The sequence below is a fragment of the Rhinolophus ferrumequinum genome, chromosome 14 (genome assembly GCF_004115265.2).
Source record: "Rhinolophus ferrumequinum isolate MPI-CBG mRhiFer1 chromosome 14, mRhiFer1_v1.p, whole genome shotgun sequence".
Classification (NCBI taxonomy): Eukaryota; Metazoa; Chordata; class Mammalia; order Chiroptera; family Rhinolophidae; genus Rhinolophus; species Rhinolophus ferrumequinum.
The window spans coordinates 2,340,017-2,360,094 of record NC_046297.1 but is presented as its reverse complement, the minus strand read 5'-3'; the positions used below and the strand labels follow the sequence as shown (position 1 = coordinate 2,360,094).

Below are 20,078 nucleotides of genomic sequence, written 5' to 3'. Positions count from 1 at the left end.
ATGAAATAGCTCATTTATTCTTTTCTTGGCCCTGTGTTTTCAAGGTCCTGTTCATTGGAACGAGTTTTTCCCCATTGCTGATGGAGATCAGCAATCTCCGATTGAGATTAAAACCACAGAAGTGAAGTATGACTCTTCCCTCCGGCCTCTTAGCATCAAGTATGACCCGAGCTCCGCTAAAATCATCAGTAACAGTGGCCACTCCTTCAGCGTGGACTTTGACGACACAGAGGACAAATCAGGTTGGCTTTTCTTTTTTCAGTAGGGGGTTTGGGACGTGGGTGACCGACTCAGTGACACTCTCTTCTCCGGCATCTGAAACATTTATGCATTGTGTGTTAGTACTGTGCTAGACCTTGTGATAAAAGTTTTGTTTGATTAGTTCGGGGGAGTGTCTTTCACACCGTCGATAAATAAGGGACCGACCAAGTTAAACTTTAGTATCATTTATATATAATAAATTAACTATCTAAAGCAGAAAAAGTATTTCCTTAGCACGAGCATGGAATCCTTCTCCAAGCTTACCTCCACCCCAAGGAGTAGATGGTGTCAAGTTTACAAGTAAGATGAGAGAGAAGGTTAGAATCAGATTTGAAGACTTTGACAAATTTTTTAAAATTTTTGTCTAATATTAGGATGATGCTGTGTTTGCCCTATTAATGATAGAGAGTTAAACTTTAAAAATCCTTAACTGTGAAAAAGTTTTCACTTCCTCATTAAGCTCAGCTATATCGTTAGCAAGAATTATAACCCCATAAAAGTTCTTCCTCATATCCGTCAAATTCATAAAAGTGATACATATTATTCAGAGCATTGCAAAAATTGAACAAAGAAAGATTAACACTTTTATCTTTATGTTCAACTTTTGGGGGAAGGAGGGACCTCGCTTTTTATGTATATTCAGTTGCCTTCCCTCCACGCCCTCAGTTTCGTGAATCTGACTCAGTAGAGATGGTTGATGGAACGGGCGCTGTCACAGCCCAAGGCTTGCAGGTACAAAGCGTCCAGCACCCCCAGTCATACTTGGATACTGTTTATAACGCCTCAGATGTACAAACACTGAGGCTACACTCCTAGTTTTAGAATAAGAACTGATTAGATTGTCCTTCCCCTGAAGCTGTGTTTTCCTTGTAACATAGCACCCTTGGTCATAACCAATTCCTGCTCTGATTTGCTCTGTGATGGCCCAGGTCCCTCTCTCCCCTCTTCCTCGTCTCTCCCTCTTCCTTTCTCTCTTCCTCTCACCATTGCAGACATGGCATTGAGCACAGTTGCCAACCCATAGTAAGCTCTTAGGAATTGTTGAATGACTGAGTGATCGACCGGAGAGTAACTTGGTGTGCATCTTCTCAGAGCACAGAAAACTAGGCTTCAGGAAGTTTCTCCGGGCTCCATAAAGAATTCCGGCCCCAGTGCCTGGGAACGCCCATGTCTTCATTCCCTCTCTCTCATGGTCTAACCCTGGCAGATCTGTGCTCTTTGCCTAGATTCCAGGCAAACCACAGGGGTGCTGTTCACTTAGCTTTCCTTCCGAGGACGTCTGACACAGTGGGTAGGCCGTTACTCCGTCACGTTCACTGGTCCTAGGAATATGCCCGTTAGGGATTTCCAGGGCACGTCAGTAGCAGCCTTACACACTGGAGTATGTGGGGAAGTGCTTCTCTAGGTGGTGAGGTCTCCTTCTTATTGCATGTCAGTATTGTTAATTGATCCAGGCACTCTCCTTGGTCCTGGGGACCCAAGGGGACAAGACCGATCTGCCTTAAAGGACTCTGTATCCCAGTGGGATAGACAGGAAGTGCCTGAACCACTGTGGTGATTTTTAAATTAAATTTTTTTCCTGATTTTGTTGCCATCTGTGCTCATTATTCAAGGCAGCCGACTATAGAGTAGTTTCAGAAAATGAGTAGGGCTGGCAAATGACTAACAATGTTAAAAGTCAAAGGCAATAGAAAAGCACGTATCTTTCTTTCTACTTTCTCAGTGTCTTTGGGCTTTGCAGAGTATAGCAGGTGACAGCAATAGATTGTTTTAAAAACTCCTGAATGAAATGATAAATGGACTCCATGTATGTAGTGAGATTTTGGAGCAACGATCACTTGTTTTCAGACTTCACATGGAGACAATAATATTGATTTACTCATCGAGGCTGGAAAATGAGGTGAATAACTTGACACTTGAAAACACTAAGTCACTCTCGTGAAAAATAACTTGCTGCCATTGCTCATTTTATACCACAGTTTTGCTGTTTTGCTATAGACTATTTCGAAGTCACTGTTACGTTAACCTTGATATTTCACTCATGTTGCCCACCCTGCAGACAGCCCTCCTCTGGGAGGGTGGTCTCCACAATTAGACATCTGCTGACCGTAGCCCCAGGTTGAGTATTTTAGTGGAAACTCCCAAATGTGGAGCCAGCTCTGTGGAGTGAAAGGCAAGCTTTGCTGCTTAACTATGCAGAGCTATGCTAATCTGGCTTTAAACCCTGGATTGTGAGCAGGCTTTCCACAGATCAGCCATGATTCTGGGACCTGTCCCTGACGGTGTGTGTTTGGGTACCACGGGCTTTCTCCTGAGCTTGCTTGTTTGTGTCTCTTCCCAAACTCAGTGCCGCACGGGTCACTCCAGCTCTCCAATCTGCTCTTTAGCTCTGAAGGGAAGACTTCATGTCTCAGCTCAGGTCTTATTGTGCAACAGCAAGGACAACAGAGACGTGATTTCATCTGGAAACTTTCATCCGTGCTGTGTGGAGTCACTTGGTGAAGGGGCCTCTGAAGTTAGTTTACCTGGGAGACGTCTTTGAAACTTTGTCTAGAGACATATCAGATATTTTCTTCATTCGTTCATCAAATACTTACCGTGCATCTCCTTCATGACAGTCTGTGCTAGGTGATGGGTACAGCAGGGACACAAGCCAGCTCTGCCCTCATGGACATTGTATAGGGGGAGAAAAACCAACGACATGATTCTGTTTGCAGCAGAGTCACAGAAGAGCACCTTTAGAGTCTGGTGTGAGTGGTTCTCTCTTCTCTTTTTTCTCACTTTTTAGAAGGCTTTTAAAATAGCTATCTTTATTTATTGTGAAGAAATCTGGATCCAAATGAATCTAAAAGAAGCCCCAACCATTCAACCTTCCAAGATGTTTTTCTTATGTATGCTCCCAATTTTCTTCCTCGTGCAGTTTTGAGAATTGTAGAAGTTCAGGAACACCCAGTCCAATGTCCTAATTAAAAATAGACAAACACAAATATAGACAAGAAAGCCGAAGCCCACAGAGGCTTAAGTGAGTTTTGGAAGACCACAGAATTTAGTGGCTGAGCTGGGATTATTCCCAGCTCTGCTGATCCAACCAGGACACCAGCTCTTAATCCCCACTGTCCAGCTTCAGCTCTGGGAAAAATGAGTCCAGCTGTGCTGGTGGATACCGACAGCAGTCTGGATCTTTCCTTCTCCGACAGTATAGCTCGGAGGGGTGTGCCATGGGAAATATATTCTTTGCCTTTTCTTTCTTGCTATTTCTAGAAAAGTGCATGTGAAACCTCTTACCATCTTTTCCTTCTTATGTAAGGTGGGTCATTCGTGACAAATTTTGAATATATATATATATATATATATATATATATATATACACACACACACACATATAATCTCTGAAGAGCAGGGCAATTTAAATCAAACCATTGTTAAGACCGCACCTTACCAATCCAACAGTTACTCCTGCTGGGCATTGGTGGGAGATGAATCCTGCTGGCCGTGTGTGTGTGTGTGTGTGTGTGTGTGTGTGTTGCACACCCAGTGCTTCCTCACCTCCTATGTCCTCCAAAGCCTGCCCAATAAAGACTACTTTGGACGAGATACTTTAGGACCACGTTTTCTGTTAAGAAGCTTTTCTACTACATCCCTAAGATGTGATTCTGTTGCCGTAGTTTTAGAGATCATATTTGTTGACTGTGTGCGGGGCAGACGGGAGTGCTTTGTGTTCAGTTTTTCTTGTTTTCACAGCGGCATTGGGAGAAGGTGGCGTTATTACATTGAGCTTGGAGACAGGAAAGCTGAAGCTTCATTCACTTAGAGGGTTGGTGTAAGATCACGGTTAGTGAAGAGAGAGTGAGCCCAGGTCTTAGAAATGCTGAAGGCTGTTTTCTAACCAGCTGCTGGGCTGCTCTGCAGAGCCCAGGACGGACCCCCGCCCATCACGTCCTGCTTCACACAGGGTGCCGTCCTCCTTTAAGCAGAGGAGTGCTTATCTCCAAGAACTCCTGAGTTCTGAGTTCTCCAGCTTTCTAACCAGTGTGTCTGTGGTGGTTCCCCAGCTGTTCCATACAGATCTGTGTGAAGGAGCCTCTTACTTTTGAAAATGTTCATGTTTGCTCCTTATACACCTAAACATTGGATTCCTGTGAGCAAGCTCAACCACCCGCTCATAAAACTTCCTTGGAGGACCTGACATGTAGAGTGACTCGGGGAGGCGCTGTGGGTGGGGCAGCACGCGTGAGCATGTTTTCTGCTAACCATCTACAATGTGTCTATATTTAGTTCTGCGTGGGGGTCCGCTCACCGGAACCTACAGGCTGCGACAGTTCCACCTGCACTGGGGGGCCGCTGATGACCACGGCTCTGAGCACATGGTGGACGGCGTGCGGTATGCGGCCGAGGTAAGCCAGCAGGCGGGGATCCCTGGCTCGGAGCTGTCCTCGCTGGTGGGAGGGAAGGGACACAGACGACAGCTTCCTGGAGCCCAAACAGGGTCCCGAGCCAGTTAGGTGTCACAGTGTATGACACTGTTTCACCATCTGTTTGAGACCATTATTATCCGGGGAACAGCTACAGAAGTGGCCCCGCTGAGCCTTGACGCGACTGTAAGCGGGAAGGTTATATGAGCCAGGGAGCCAGCCAGGGACTTGGAGACTAAGGCAGCTGAGACACTCGGGAGGGTACAGACGGGTTTGAACCAGGTCTGCCTGACACTGAATTACAAACTCTTTCTACAATACCTGTCATGTTTCTGAAAGGGCACCTCTGTCGGTCTGTGCCGAACAGTTCCCATGTTTGTTTCTAGAGTTCTGTGCTCTAAACCTACCGTATCCCACATCTCGGAAGCTCTGTGGGCATGAGATACAGGCTTTGGGTCACTGCTTTCTCACTTCTCACAGCAGCTCAGGAAAACTGTCCGTTGTTTAATGGTTACACCTTCTGCAGACTTGAGTGTAGACTCAGATGGTTTCCTGCTAGCTGGCCTGTGGCTTCCTGACAAGGACCCTCAGTCCTGAAACATGCCAGAGACCCGCCGTCCTGACTCGCAAGTGGATGGTCCTTCTTGCCGTGGGCAGAGTTTCAACGGGAACCGTTGTTTAATATGTATTTAAGGCTGGTTCTCGTTTCGTTTGTCACTTGTCCCTGAATTCCTGCGCTCCTTCATTCCCTCTTTAAGAATTCGCTGAGCTCCCGCCAGGTCCTCAGTCTTTGCCCAGCTTACTCGTTCTCGTCCCGAAGGGACAAAGGGACAGTTCAGGGGGTGCTTCTCTGTGGAGGAGCAGAGGCCACCGGGCAAAGGGAAGGGAGAGCAGTGGTCCTGCCTGGAATCGTGCGTGGGGACTAGGGGTGGGAACGAGCCTCGCACACTGGAAGGAGAGAACGCCCGGTGTGATCAGAGCACGGGCCCCACATGGGCAGTTGCTGCAGGCCCAGGTGGGAGAGGCTGGTGGCCGGGGGAGTCCTGGTGGGATTGTGAAGTTGCCTGGAGGGGCAGTGGGAAGCCGCTGGCTGGCTCTGAATTGGAAAGGGGCTGTTTTTTCATTTGAAAACACCATTCAGGCTACAGCTGGAGAATAGATTTGAGGGAAGTGGAGTAGATAACAGGGGTGGGGGGTGCACGGGGGTCAGTGAGGAGGCTTTGGGAGGTTCCAGGTAACAGGATGGGGCATTTGGAGCGCTGGTGGGAGGTGCAGCCTCAGTGGGGTTTGCTGGTGGCTTGGGCTTGAGGCTGAGGGAGGGGCAGGGGCTGTGTCTCTGGGTTGAGATAGGAACGCTGTGGAGAGAGAGGAAGTCTGGGCTGTTCGAGGCACACAGGGACGAATGGTAGGTGGTAAGTCCTTCGGTAAAGTGATAGCACATGATCCGAGCGTTACTGGGCAGCGAGGAAGGGCCTGTTCGAGATGATACGTGACTTGAAACTGAATGACTAGAAGAAGCCACCACGAGAAAGTCTGGAGAGAGCTCCCCAGCAGATGGGAAGAGCAAGTCCAGATGCCCGTGGAGGAACGAGACTGGCCTGTTCCAGGAGACAGCGGTGTGGGCGTTAGGAGTGGGAGTCATGACAGAGGGGAAGTTAGAAGCCACGTCCTAGGGGCGTAGCAGGGGCCACACCCCACGTGGGGCCAGGCGATCGGTTCCGAGCCCGTCCTTAATGTAGTGGGAGGAAGACAGTGGGAGGTTCTGAGCGGGGTGACGACATGCCCTGCTGTGGATGTTATGAGCTACAACTAGCTGCTTGTGGGGAAGAGGTCGGGTGAACGTGAAAGCCGGGACACAAGTTAGAAGGTTCTGGAAGTGGCTGACCTGGGCGGTGATGGTTTTTCCAGCCACTTTTGTCCCTAACCTCAAGACTGTCATCAACTTGTAATCTCTTTAAAAAATTTTAAAAAAAGGAAGAAAAAAGAAATGACAGGAAAAAAAACATTGAAAGTTATATATAACAATTTAATTTGGGGGCCAAATCTGATGATGTGTGACGAGAGAGAGAGAGAGAGAGAGAGAGAGAGAGAGAGAGAGAGAGAGAGGTGATCTAAATCATAACAAGAGGAATGCATGTAGAACACGTAAGCTAATAGTCAACTCCGTATTGAGAACTTTATCTGATTACAGTCTATGCCACATTTATAGTATGTGTATTAAAAGTGTAGGTGACGTAAACCTATGATTTCAGCATTAACGGCGATTTGGGACATTCTCAGCGTATTTTATGTATGAGTGGACGCAGTTTAAAAATGCTGAAGTTGAATAATATTATTATTCAGCCATCGTTTGCCAGTGAGGAAGAATCTTATCTCCATTTTTGCAGTGGCTGCAATCACTTATTCACATTCAGCTCAAATCACTGCATCTGTCATTGTTAGTCAGGAAAGGTGACTGTTGTTTCTTTGTTTGAGTTTTAGTTCAAATACAAATGCTAATAAAAGTGATATCAGTTCCTCAGAAGCTGCCGCTGCCAGTTAAACAGGGTGTGTAGGTGAGAGAAGGACTTGTTTAAAACAAGCAAAAGTTTTCTCTTGCTCTGGTTTCCCATCATACTTCAAATAGTTGTTTTTTAACCAGCAGAAGGATATATGGCATCTGTCGTGTCACAGTGGTTTCCTAACCAGTTGTGGTTGTGACGTGAAATCATTTCACGTCTCTGTGTGGCTGTGGTATCACCTCTCCCAAAGGGAAGTGGTGAGTTGGCAGGGAGCCATGTGAACCAACTTTAACGTCCTTTTCAGCCCCTCCCTGTGGAACATCTGCATCTCCTGTGGGCCGAGCAAAGTCTGTTTCATCAGGCAGTGCTGTCAGGTTTCGTTCCTGCCCGACTGTGTCACACCTGCATAGTTAGGGAGGAACACGGCAACCACCGCCGTCTGGATCCCACCGTCTTGCTCAGTGTTTGTCGGCAGCGCACTGTTTTGTAGTTTTACAGTTCACAGTTTGTGATCATCCTTCTTTATCCAGAAATGCCCCCATACTATTGCCTGTAAGATGCAGTTGTGTTCAAAGGATGGGATAAAAATGTGTTTCAATGGACGAAACCGTCTGTGTATCGGTCAGCGAGAAAGGTGATTGTGCATGAAACCCTTCACACAGGTTTCCTCCCTGAGGGACTAAGGGGGTCACTTGAAGATCTTACCTGAAGCCAGTGCCTCACATAGCACGGCCTGCTTAGCTGTGGTCCTGGCCCGGTCATTCAGTATGTCACGTTGCCCTGTAGCTCCCATCTCAGTTTGTTCTTCCCTTCACCACGAATGAAGACCCTCCGGGGTGGTTTTCTGCATGACTGTTATTCTACAGCCTCATCCAGTTGTCTGTATGTTTGGGACACTGCACTGTTGACGATGGCAGGACGTTTGGGACACCTTTGGGTTTTGCAGAAGGCCAAAAACCAGGTCCCTTGAGAACGGTGGCTGGAGATTGTTAGGGCTAGAGGGCCGTGATGGGGGTGCTCCAGAACCTTCTAAGCAGCCATTATGCCTCAACATAGCTGGGCACAGACTAGTGAGTGGCGTGGGCCTTCCCTTCGTATACCGTAGTTTTTGGACTAAAGAGGCAGGTTCTGTCCCGGGTTCTGGTAACGAACATGTTACACATTAAAGTATGCAGTGCCAGCACGTCTATTAGGTTGGTGCAAAAGTAATTGTGGTTTTTGCAATTATTTTTAACGTTTTAAACCGCAATTATTTTTGCACCAACCCTAATACATACATGCCTTACTCACGCTTAGGGTTTTGAGGGTGTTTGGAAAAAGAGCGTTTGTCTTATGTGTGTCCCTCCCTTTCAGCTCCACGTCGTTCATTGGAATTCAGACAAATACCCCAGCTTCGTGGAGGCAGCCCATGAGCCCGACGGACTGGCCGTCCTGGGAGTATTTTTACAGGTGAGGACCCACTGGGTTCATTTGAAATAAGGAATCAGCCATGTTGGGTAGAGTTTCAGTCACGGAGCAGACACTCTACCATCTTAATAACAAACTGGTTCTAGGTTTGACGCTTTCCTTTGGGAACAAACGTTAAACATTTGCATGTTCGTGGTTCACAAGGGCCCAGAATGCCCCAGGAGCACTGTTGTCTCTTGTCCCCTGGTCGTTTTCCCTGAAGAGCAGCAGCAGCTGAAATAACAACTGAGTCCCTGAGAAGGGCGTCTGTATTCTCAGCTCTTCCCGGTTACACAATATTTACAGATATGAGACAGAGTCAAGTTCAACTTCCTGAAGCTTCAGGCATGAGTTGGACCACAATGGTTTGGAGTCCTACATGAAGTGACCTTTTTTCTCAGTCTTGTCTTCACATGTGGTGAGGCAGGTATCGCTGTCATCACACCTGTGGGTAGGTGGGGCCGCTCAGCTCCCACTGCGACCACATTCCTGGAGGGTGTGCACCTTTGTTTTGCCACCCACTCCACTAAGGAAAAGAGCTACCGGCACTGTTCTGAAGATTTCTGCTCACAGTGTTAGATTGCCTTAAGGCGGACCTCAAATCATTTTAGGCTGAGAGTGGGAGATGTTTCCCTCTCATGTTCACAATAGTTTGGATCTAGGCTTTGACGGTCTCATCTGGTTTAATAACGCAGGTATTCTGGAAGCGTCCTAAGCAAGGTTTCTCTCACGTTAACCTGTATCTTAAACATTCCTAAAGCTAAAGAAATGGGAAGCTGTCGCTCCTGGTTTGGGGATCAAGCTGCCCTGTAATGTTATCTTGTTCAGATTCCTCAGGCATGATAAGGCCCGAGGAACAGAGCTGCATTGTGGGACAGTCACTGTTTGTTCTGGGCTGGCGTAGGTCTTTAGTTTGTGTTTTTTTTGTTGTTGTTTGGTTTTTTGTTTTTTTTTTTAAAAAAAGAATTTTAAAACAGTGACTGAAATGGGGTGATTCAAACCTGATCTGGAACAGTCATCATTTCTTCTGAAATTTCATGTTTTCAGGTTGGTGAACTTAATCCTCAGCTGCAAAAGATTACTGACATTTTGGATTCCATTAAAGAAAAGGTAAAATTAATCCCGGTTTACTAATGACTCATATGTTCCTGGTTTTTCCTGAGTTCTCTTGCCATCTTTTGCAAGCGGAGGCCTGAGACATAGCATGTCCTCCCTTCTGTGGAGTGGGTTTCAAGGACCTTCACCAATGGAGCAGAAGTAACTGGTTACCACTTATCTCCTGAAAATTGGGAGTTGTCTTCCATTACCTGAAATGATCACTGACACATCTATTTATGCATAATTAGTTTCTGTTATTGGAGTTTTGCAGAATAAGCCTTCAGTTGCAATGCATTTTAAAGACCATTTATATGAAAACAAATCTCGTGCCTCTTAAACAAATCTAAGTGATGTCCTACTTCCTATAAAATTTTTAGATTAAGGCAAATACATTTTTAAAAATACACAATGCAGGTACTAAATAATTCCATGAATGAATACATTCCAGTGAAGAAATATTTCGTGGGATGTATGTTTTCTTTGAAGTCTGTGTAGAGCTTTCTGATTATGATTTGTCATTCTCTTTTCTTCCCCAGGGGAAACAAACTCGATTCACGAATTTTGACCCATTGTCTCTGCTTCCTACATCCTGGGATTACTGGACGTACCCTGGTTCTCTGACAGTCCCACCTCTACTTGAAAGCGTCACATGGATCGTTTTAAAACAACCTATAAATATCAGCTCTCAGCAGGTACGTCTCTCCCTCCAGGTTGGTCCTGATAGCTTAGAGGAAACTGGGCTGAATCTTTTTTATTTTTATGTATTTACTTTTAACAGGAGAAAACCAAATATTTAATATGTGCGCGTGGGGAATTCACATAAGCATGAAAGTTCCAAAGACAGTGAGGCAACATTGGGCGTAGATGATAATGTTGAACAAAGGACAAAGTGGAGGGAATGTAGATTACAGAAGTGACAATGTGCGATTTTCAGGTAGTTTAGGAAGAGCTGAATCTTTTAAAACAAACAAACAAACAAACAAAACAACCGTGCCCTTAATTTCTGCTGTTTTCCCTTTATTAGTCAGGTGTGTGGTTGGACCAGAGGAGGTACATGTCCCTTTCTTAGGTGACCTTGTCGTACTACATGATCTCTTCCCCACGTCTTCGAAATGTAACGTGCGTGCAGTCACTGATGGAAGTGAAGAACCCATCGCCGTTTGCTTCTGTTTTGTTTTATCTGAACTATAAACGGGCTGGGCCATGCACGGCAAAATCAGGAACCAGGCTGCATCAAGAGGTGCTTTCCCCTTTTTCCTCAGTCCTAGATGTGCTCCTCCTACAGATTTCACATTCAGAAAGTGGACCCTGAGACGTGCCCTGGCAGCCCTGAGAAACGTGCGTGCCTGCCGAGGTTACGAAGCCTGTCTGTCAGCTTTTGGCTTTGGTGGGGCTGCCTGAGGGGCTTTCAGTTTTCTTTGCTAGAGGCTGTGGGTGGCCCCTGTGCTCTTCTCATGAAGTCGGTTGGGTCCCCACTCATTGTTCTGATTTGTGGTTGGAGAGCTTCCCGCAGGGCCGGGCTGTCTGCAGGCTCAGGCTGTTTGCCCAGAAGCTCTGCTCAGAGCCAGGAACCCTGTGACTGGATATTGTGACAGGCGGTCGGTGTGTGTTCTGGGATGCACTGCTTACTCATTTTGGTTTGGTTTCCCTTTGAATCAGGTGTTGCGAAAATCTTAGCAAGAATACAGTCTAATAATTTATGCAGCTAATAAAGCCCTTGTGTTCTGGGCTGGCCCATCTGCCTGGTTCTGTATGTCTTCCCCTCAGTTAGAGACTAGAGCTGGTTCCTGCTTACCAAGGTCACGTCAGGGAGCATTTCCCCTTGTTCTGTGGAACACGTGCAACTTCTGTTGACCTTGTCCTTATGATGAAAGCCACATAATAAATCGGGGCATACTGATTAAATTTTTGTAAAGGTCTGGATACAAATCCAGGGGTTGGCTGACATGAAAAGGCCTGTGGATTTTTTTCCATCACAAATGAGGTGAGTTGTGTCATGAGAACAATGACTTGTCACTGAGTCAGTGGCTTTTTAGCGGACTTCCTTTTCTCCCCTTCATGTGCTAAAGTGTTTGCAACGGTTGTTACATGTTAGAGTAATAGTACGAGTTAATACATTATCACGAGTTAGTAGCAATAAGGGCGTCATGTTTCTCCTATTTCAGGGATATCTGTGTTCCATAAAACCACTTGGAAGGGAACTTTTTAAAAATCTGCCTGTGATTTGAATGAGAATATATCAAACTTTGTGTTAGTTCCTTAAAATGCATGACGTTAACCTAATCCAAAATATCTCCCTGTAATTCTAAGGAATTACAGGGCATTTTGCAAAATACCGAATCGCTACCCACCAAACTGTCAAGGTGATCAAAAACCTTGGTAAGTCTGACATGCTGTCGTAATCCAGAAATGCTCAAGGAAACGTGACTACTAAGTGAAAGGCTGTTTCCTGGGGTGATCTTGGAGCAGAGAAAGACATTGGGGAAAAACAAAGGAAATCTGAGTGAAGAATGGAATTCAGTTAATGATCACATATTAATATTTGTTCATTAGTGGTAACAAATGGACCCCACTAATGGAAGATGTCCGTAGTAGAGGAAGCTGAATGTGGGGTGCACAAGAACTGTTTGTACTAACTTTGCAATAATTCTGCAAATCTGAAAATCGTGTAAAATAAAAAGTTTATTTAAAAAAATTCAAAACACAAGAGGGTTGATAAGATTATTCAGTTGCCCAGCTCTTTCATGCAAAGTAAAATGAAAACATCTTTTGTGTGTACCACCAACTTCAGAGTTGCTTTCCAAAAGATGGTTTTTAATCTCAGTTTTGGCAGCTCTTTATTTTTGAAGTCGCTGGGAACCGTCAGTCTTATTTATTTTCCAATCCCACCCTATAATGTCACTAGCTGTGAAGATTAAATCCTCTTTTTAGTAAGTCGGTGCCAATTTTTTTTCTACTGCTGTTTCTTGCCAAGTCACTGTTTGACCGAAAGGGTAAATCAGATGGTTTTCATTTTCTTTTTCTTGATTTAAGTCCATTTTTCTCCCCAGAGTCACTTACTGAAATGCTTGATTTAACTGCCAGGCCAGATATACTGTTTCTGATGCTTTGGGTTACAGATCTGTCATTGTCTTTGGAAGGCTGACTTTTTCTTGCCAAGTCTCTTTGGGTTATCCTGGATTATCTAAATGGGCTTACTCATCTGCTGAAACTCCGTGTGCAGAATACTTGGCTTTCATGCTATGCTCTTTTTAAAATTCCATTTTTTCCTTTCTTATGAAATTGCATACAATAAAATTCATGAATTTTGGTGCACAGTTGATGATTTGTGTTATCGTGTATAACCGTACGATACAGAAGGAAACCAACTACTGCCGCTAGAATCAAGATGGACAGTACATCCCTGGCTGACAAGGGGTCCTCATGCCCCTTTGCACTCTCCATTCTTCTCACCCATGGCCCCAGGCAGCCACTGAGATGCTGTCACTAGAATTTTGACTTTTCTAGGATTTTTATTTCAATGGAATGGTACAGTATAAGACTTCCGTGTTTGACTTCTTTTGCTCAGCCTAATGTTTTTAAGATTCACCCATTTTGTGTGTTTATTGTTACTGAGTAATATTCTGTTGTACAGATATACCACTATTTTAAAAGACCTTACTTACTAATTGATGGGCACGTGGGTGGCTTCTAATTTTGAGCTGTTAGGAACATAGTTATCCATATTTGAATGTTAGGAATAGCTGCCATACATACTTTTGTGTGGACACATTTTCATATATTGTGGCAGTGCCTAGGACTTTTGTTATTTCTAGTTTTCTGCTGAGTCTTTGCATTATTCTGCTGAGGTTTCTCAGGCGTTAAAACAATGCTTTGTTTAACTTCACATAACCCTCAATCATTACAGAAGCCACTTTAAAGTCCTTGTAACTTCCAAATTTGATTCATCTTGCATCTGATTCTGTTGATTTTTCTTTCTTGGAAAATGTGTCCCATTTTCTTGATTCTTTGTATGTTGACACATTTTTAATTGTATTTTAGATGTTATAAACATTATGTTGTGGAGATTCTGGCTTCTGTTATTTTTCTCTGATGAGTATTGTTTCCTTGGTGTTAGCAGGTAACTTTCTTGCCTGAACTCGAACAGCAAATTCTCTTTCTTGTGCAGCATCTCTGGTCTCAGTTCAGAGATGTTCGTGTGTGGTTCTTGGGTACTGGGTTTGGGGATCCCCTCTCTGCCTTTTTCTGTCCCAGGTGAGCTGCGGTTCCAGGTGAAAAACTGGAACGACAAACCTGACCTGTACAGTTCCCATCTCCGCTTCACGTGACCGTGAATGCTCCCCGTCCCCTTCCCTGTCCCCAGTACCTGTAGCCAGCTGTGTTTGTATTATGTCTGCTTTTAAAGTTGTTGTCTGCAGGGTCTCGGTCCAGCATATCTGGAAGCAAAACTCTAATGTCCTTTTCTCATAGTAAAATTTTGTAGTTTGTAATTCGTGATGATTAACAATCTAAAAATGTTTTCCTCTACTTCTGCATCTTTAGACTGTGAAATGAGGAAATAATTCATTCACTTGAACGTTAATTTTGACTCAATCCATAGAACTGTATAATTTGTTTTGAAATCGAAGTTCTAAGCTGTAGGAGAGACTGTGCAAGCCAATTGTAGAATCGTTTAAAAATTGCCACTTCTCTCGAGGCATGAGGCAAGAGACAAAGAAGTGTTACAAATGGCCCTTGTCCTCCAGTAATTTACAACCTAACAGAGGGGATAAAATAAATGCATGGAAGCTGTAATGTGGCCGCAGGAGAACCTACGGTCTAAGGGGGCTTCGGAAGGAGAGAGACTAGTTTTCATTGGAGAAATCAGAAAAAGACTTCCTGAAGTTGCTTACACGTGGGCTGGTCAAGAGAGGGAGACCGGTTGGCGGCAATCAAGGACAGGGGAGCTTCAAGACGGAAGGGCACAGGTGAAGGCAGGAAAGGGAAGTACAGAGTATGTGGTGATCCAGTACCCGCGGTACGAAGCGTGCCCAGATGTGGGTCCCTGGGCCTTATCAGGAATTCCCATTCAGAAGCTCTGAGCTAGGTAGGGTCCAGGGACCAGAATTTTTAAGAAGCACCCAATCAGCGTCTCTTCATTCAGAAGCTCGGGGACTGCTCTTTCCAGAAGTGGCTTAGAGTGGAGCAGTGTGTGGAGCTGACAGGAGAGCATCTAGAAAGGAGTGGTGGACCAAGCGGGGAGTCGCTCAGAAGCCACACTAACAAGTTTGTTGGGGGGCCTTCCTAGGGTTAGAAATGTTACACATTTTAGAGATCTGTTTTCCAGAGTTTGCACCTGGAATGAAACGATCCTTGCAATTCGCAGACAAATAATTCAGGTTGGACAGGGTGGGAGGTGGGGACAGAGAATGGGTGAGAGTCAAGTTGAAGTGAACTCGGCTGTGTGTCGATGGCTGCTGAAGCTGGTGGTGGGTTCAGATTGGTTTGTTATTCTATCTTTGTGTACGTTTGGAGGTTTCCATAATAAAAAGGAAATAAAAAGAGATTGGGGAAAATGGCAAGACAACGTTAGAGATGCACTGGAGTGTGTGGTTAGTTCATGACTTATTTGAAGCTCGCTGGCCATCCCTCACGTTCCTCATCTTTCCATGGGGACGGTCGTACACTGCTGACCGTAATGGGGCTGCTTTAGGGGGAAACTGAGATCATGTAACGTAAAGCACCTCGCCCAGTGCCTGGCCCTCCATGTCCCATAGGAGACGACCTGTTTTATGATTTCTCAACTTTGGCTGGCAGTGGAGTGCTACTGGAGACATTTGAGCACCAGAGTGACATAATGAAAGCTGTTTACAAAACACTGGAAAAGAGTGATTCTGCTTACTGGGATTACTACTCAAGAAAATTTCAGGATTAGAGCCAAAGAAAACAGTAAAGCAGGTCCCAGCCACCTGGGCTTCCAGGCTGACTTGGGAGACCCCTGCCTGTAGCTGGGTGGGTGCTGAGTCAGCCCTAGTGACAGAGGGACAGATTTTCTGCCTGAACGCAGCCAGTGGCCGGTGAGGCGATGACACTGGGGGTGCAGCAGGCTGTGCATTGTGAGGCCAGGGCAGTGGCAGAGGACACCGCAGCTGGAGGAGCAAGCCGAGGGGGACTGGTGCGTGTGAGGTCTGCCTCCCTGGCCCCCATGACTGGGAGGAAGCTTGGAGCCATGAAGGGAAGCAGGGAAGGGGCTCCATGACACATCAGGACGGGCTGAGGGAGTCTTGCTGAAAGGAGCAGGCTGGTCAGAGAAATTTCTAGAGTGAGTTCCAGCTCTAGACCCAGGAAGCTAAGGTGCTGCAGAGGCAGGGGGCAGCAGAGGGTAGAGGGATAAATAAAGCAAGATCTCCAGGGGACCCCCTCAGGGCTGCCTGTCTTCTCTGTGGTCCCAGAGCTTAGAGGGTTGACACGTCCAGAGAACCACCTCAGTCTCCTCTGGCTTTCGCTACAATGACCTGGTCTAGTGAACCGGGAGTGGTAGCACGCTGTAACTCTTTGTCTTCCCTTCCCCATGTCTATGCCCTTTTAAAAGACATCAGAGTATCACTTGTGGAATTTCAGGGCTGCTCGTCTATCTCCACAGAGCGTGGGTGTAAACTGCTGCCTGTTGGCTCTGACGGACCCCCCAGACCCCCAAACCCCAGCCTGTGCAGGAAACAGTGCAGCTTCATGGTGGTGATGGAGTCCTGATGGCTGTGTCCCAAGCTGAATTTTCATGGCTCTGCTCTTAAGGGACCAGCAAAGTTTAGGGAATGCAGGCTGTCATTCTCAATAATTTAAGAATTTTGTCCTCAGTCAAAACAGCAGAACAAATACCAAAAAACTTACTTGTGTTAATAGGCAATATAGTTTGGGTGAATGTTTTTGAGACAGTCAAATTATTCCAGTAATTTACTGGATCTTTATTTTACTACTGTAGACATGTGCTAAATCTTAATAATATTAAATCACCATGGAATTGCTAAATAATTTAGAAAACACACTTACAATAGAAAACTTTTTAGCAATGAAAAATCGTGACATGTATTTATATTTATTGACATGCAAAGATGTCTAGTATATATTATATATGTATACACATTTACCTATTGAAAAAAATAAGGTTTCAAAAGAGATGCATAATTGAGCTCATTTTTTGCAATAAAATATCTCAAGTGTGTGTGTGTTTATATACAGAATAATATCTGGAAGGCTATACTCTATAATATTAATAGTACTTATACTTTGTGGTTAGTATTTTCCATTATCTTCTTAATACTTTAGTATTGTCTGAAGTTTGCAGGATAGATATTTGTTGTAATAAGAAAAATTAAGCCATGTCGATGAAGACATACAAACATATGTCTGTACGACTTAAATTGTATTGGAACATTATCAGAGGTTGATGACCTTGGGCTTTTTCCATGGGTGGTTGTTTACCAGGTACAAGTATGGTGAGAATAAGAGCATTTCTAGCTAAAGGAAGGCAATCAGAATTCTGCAGGCTGAACACCACGTGGCTCCCAGGAGACTCGGGCCGTGTGATATCGGGGTGCTTGTGCATGGTCAGGGTGCTTCCAGGAGCCGGACCACCTCTACTGAGGTGATCAAACCCAATGCTTCCTTTCCTAGTTGAGGAAACTGAGGACTGGAGAGAATGGGTGATTTGGCCCAGGTCACATGGCGGGTCGTGGCAGAACTAGGAACGAAACCTCATTCTGGAAGCCAGCGTTCCATTGTGCCGGTGTAGGCAACATTCTCTGATTTCTACAAACTATACTCTTTAAACCACACTCCAAATATTTCCTCTCATTACTTTGCTCTTGAAATACTTAGTTGTCGCAGCCGTAGGTATTTGTATTGTGGTGAGAACTGAGCAAAGGTGCTGCTTTACTACGTGTGACCCATAACTTAGGAAAATTGCAGTGCAATAGTTTTAGTTCCCAGTAGACGGAAGCGTCCTACTGAGGGCGCTTCGTGAACGCTGACAGGACTCTGTGTGTTGAGACGTGGTCTTCCCCTCTCTTCGACAGCTGGCCACCTTCCGCACGCTGCTCTGTACAGCCGAGGGCGAAGCTGCCGCTTTTCTGCTGAGCAACCATCGTCCTCCACAGCCTCTGAAGGGCCGAAGAGTGAGAGCCTCTTTCCATTAAAAGTTGTCACCAGCGGACCCCTTCCCCCCAACATGTCTGCGGAGAGGGGACAACACCAAACCGAATGCAAGAATCCCTCCTTACAGTTCTTCCCTAGAATTCCAGCTTGCGGTACCGTTTTGCTCTCAGCTTCAGCACCACAAAGAAAACTGGATCTCTGTCATCACACCGACTGGACTCCTGTGTCTCAGCTTTGCACTCACAGGCAGTCGGGCAGTAAACAGCATTTGCTGTGCATCAAAACCTATGAAATTCGTCTGCTTCCCTCCGTCTGCTTCCCTCTGTGGGCAGGCATGACGCCATCGCAAACCTCAGAACATAGTAAACACGCTCCCCTGTCGTCGGGACCGACTCAGTCACGTCTCTCTGTGGTGTTTGGTGAGAAAACTAAACCCATTTCTAGAAGGATACAATTGTGATACCTTTTCTAATCAAGTGATTCTGCTTTATGTCTTGGTATCATTCCCGGTTATAAAAAGTTGATCATGTTTCCTTTCAAAGCAAAGCTTTGTCTTGATTACGTTGCTGACTCTCATTCCCGATGCCTTTGATAGAATGAACCAAGGCGGGTGGAGGAGGGTGGGTAAAGCTACTGCACTGCTCACAAATAGCCCCCGCCGTTTCGGTGAGAAAGTCCTCAGGATAGAAATGGCTGTTTAAGCACTAATGAATCGTGCCGTATGTTACCCTCACTGGTAACGTCAACGATAAACTGGCTAATGATCGATCAGATGTGATCCTCACCAATTTATGACACTAAGGTAGCTTGAAACCAACAGATCACAAGGTCTAGCAGAGCGGCCCACGGGCATGAGGGAGGGTCACCTACTTCTGCCCCGTGTGTTGGCAGCAGAGCAGGGAGCAGCCCCATGCAGGTCACTGTTCTGCCAACTGGGGGGAAAAATTATATGAGCCTCCTGTGGACATAAGAGCTGCCCACAAATCCTTCCACCCATTTCCATGGCAAAGCTTGTCTCCCTTTACACATGTCCCTCGATGTCTTAGGTAATGTTGTGAGGTGGCTCTTGATACTCGCTTTCACCTATTACTCTGGCATATTTTGGTTCTGTATTTGGTGAAGGAGGATGGGACAGGGGTCCTTTTTTGCTTTTTCTGGTTTAAGAAGTGACTCTAAGTGTTAACTTAGTAACCACCGTTAAGACTTGACCACGTGTTAACACGTCTGCCAACTTCTGGTGAAGTATAACTGAAGTTCCTTGAGTGTGAGGGTGTGTTTCAGACACCTCTGTTCCTCTGGATGGAGAGTTTAAGAATTGAAATTATCCTGTGATAGTTTTCTCGACAGGATAACTGAGTATCAGGAAATTGTGTAACAGTGATGGATATAATTGCATAAGATGAGCTTCCAAAGACTGAAACTGATACTTTGGTGATTTTTACTTTCTCCTCACAATATACAGCTTAAGGCCTTGCAGCAGATTGGCACGTAGTAAATAGTTAATGAACTGAGTATGTAAAAAAATTATCTTTGGTAATTATCCTGCCACTTGTGATCAAATGTACTGTAAGTTGATGTTACAAGTAAGATGGAAGTTATCTTTTAAAAATTGTTTCTTCTTAAAAGAATACTTACCAAATCTACCTGTGTGACCAGAAGTTGTAATGGCTTTAAAAACACCAGCGTTGTAATGGGAAGGTGTGCTTTCCATTACACATTGGACTTCGGGAGTCTAAAAACGTGTCCACAGCCCTGATTTCCTTGAAGATTGCTAATTTATTTCTCTGTTGGAGGCAAAGGTCTAAGTGTGTGTTAACGTGTTATCTGTTGAGAAGATTAAGGAGTTGTAAGTACCAGTGTCTCTTTTGCTTCCCACAACACGGGCCGGGTGTATGTTTGTTAAGCATTTTGTGTTTTAATTTAAATTGGATTCAACCACAATAAAGAAAATGAGACACGTGTTGAACCGTATCGGGGACTTGTATATGCAAGACACAGAATGACATTGCGTTTTTACACTTCTTCTTTAGAAAATGATTTCAAACTCACCGCCAAAACCATTTTTGCCCTGACTTATCTGAGGGTCCTGCACACGTGCAGGTCTGTGTCCCACAGGCTAGGACGTTGCCCTGCGTGACTGTGGCACAGCTCACACGACGGGATTGACGTTGCCTTGTTCCCACTCACCCCTCTCAAGACTGACTCGCTCAGTCAGGGGTCACATTTCCTT

At 45.3% G+C, this 20,078-nt stretch overlaps 1 protein-coding gene across 2 annotated transcripts in view; it reads left to right on the top strand.

Annotated features, from left to right (window-relative positions):
- LOC117034092 (carbonic anhydrase 13) overlaps positions 1 to 19,819 on the top strand; it is a 29,042-nt gene extending 9,223 nt beyond the window's left edge. For both annotated transcript variants that reach the window (XM_033126784.1, XM_033126783.1), the window contains exons 2-7: positions 45 to 242; positions 4,537 to 4,655; positions 8,528 to 8,623; positions 9,668 to 9,730; positions 10,255 to 10,410; positions 17,770 to 19,819. In XM_033126784.1, the coding sequence (XP_032982675.1) occupies positions 4,626 to 4,655; positions 8,528 to 8,623; positions 9,668 to 9,730; positions 10,255 to 10,410; positions 17,770 to 17,889 (465 nt within the window). In that variant the 5' untranslated portion in view covers positions 45 to 242; positions 4,537 to 4,625 and the 3' untranslated portion in view covers positions 17,890 to 19,819. The remainder of the gene's footprint in view (positions 1 to 44; positions 243 to 4,536; positions 4,656 to 8,527; positions 8,624 to 9,667; positions 9,731 to 10,254; positions 10,411 to 17,769) is intronic.
- Positions 19,820 to 20,078: the final 259 nt, after the last annotated feature.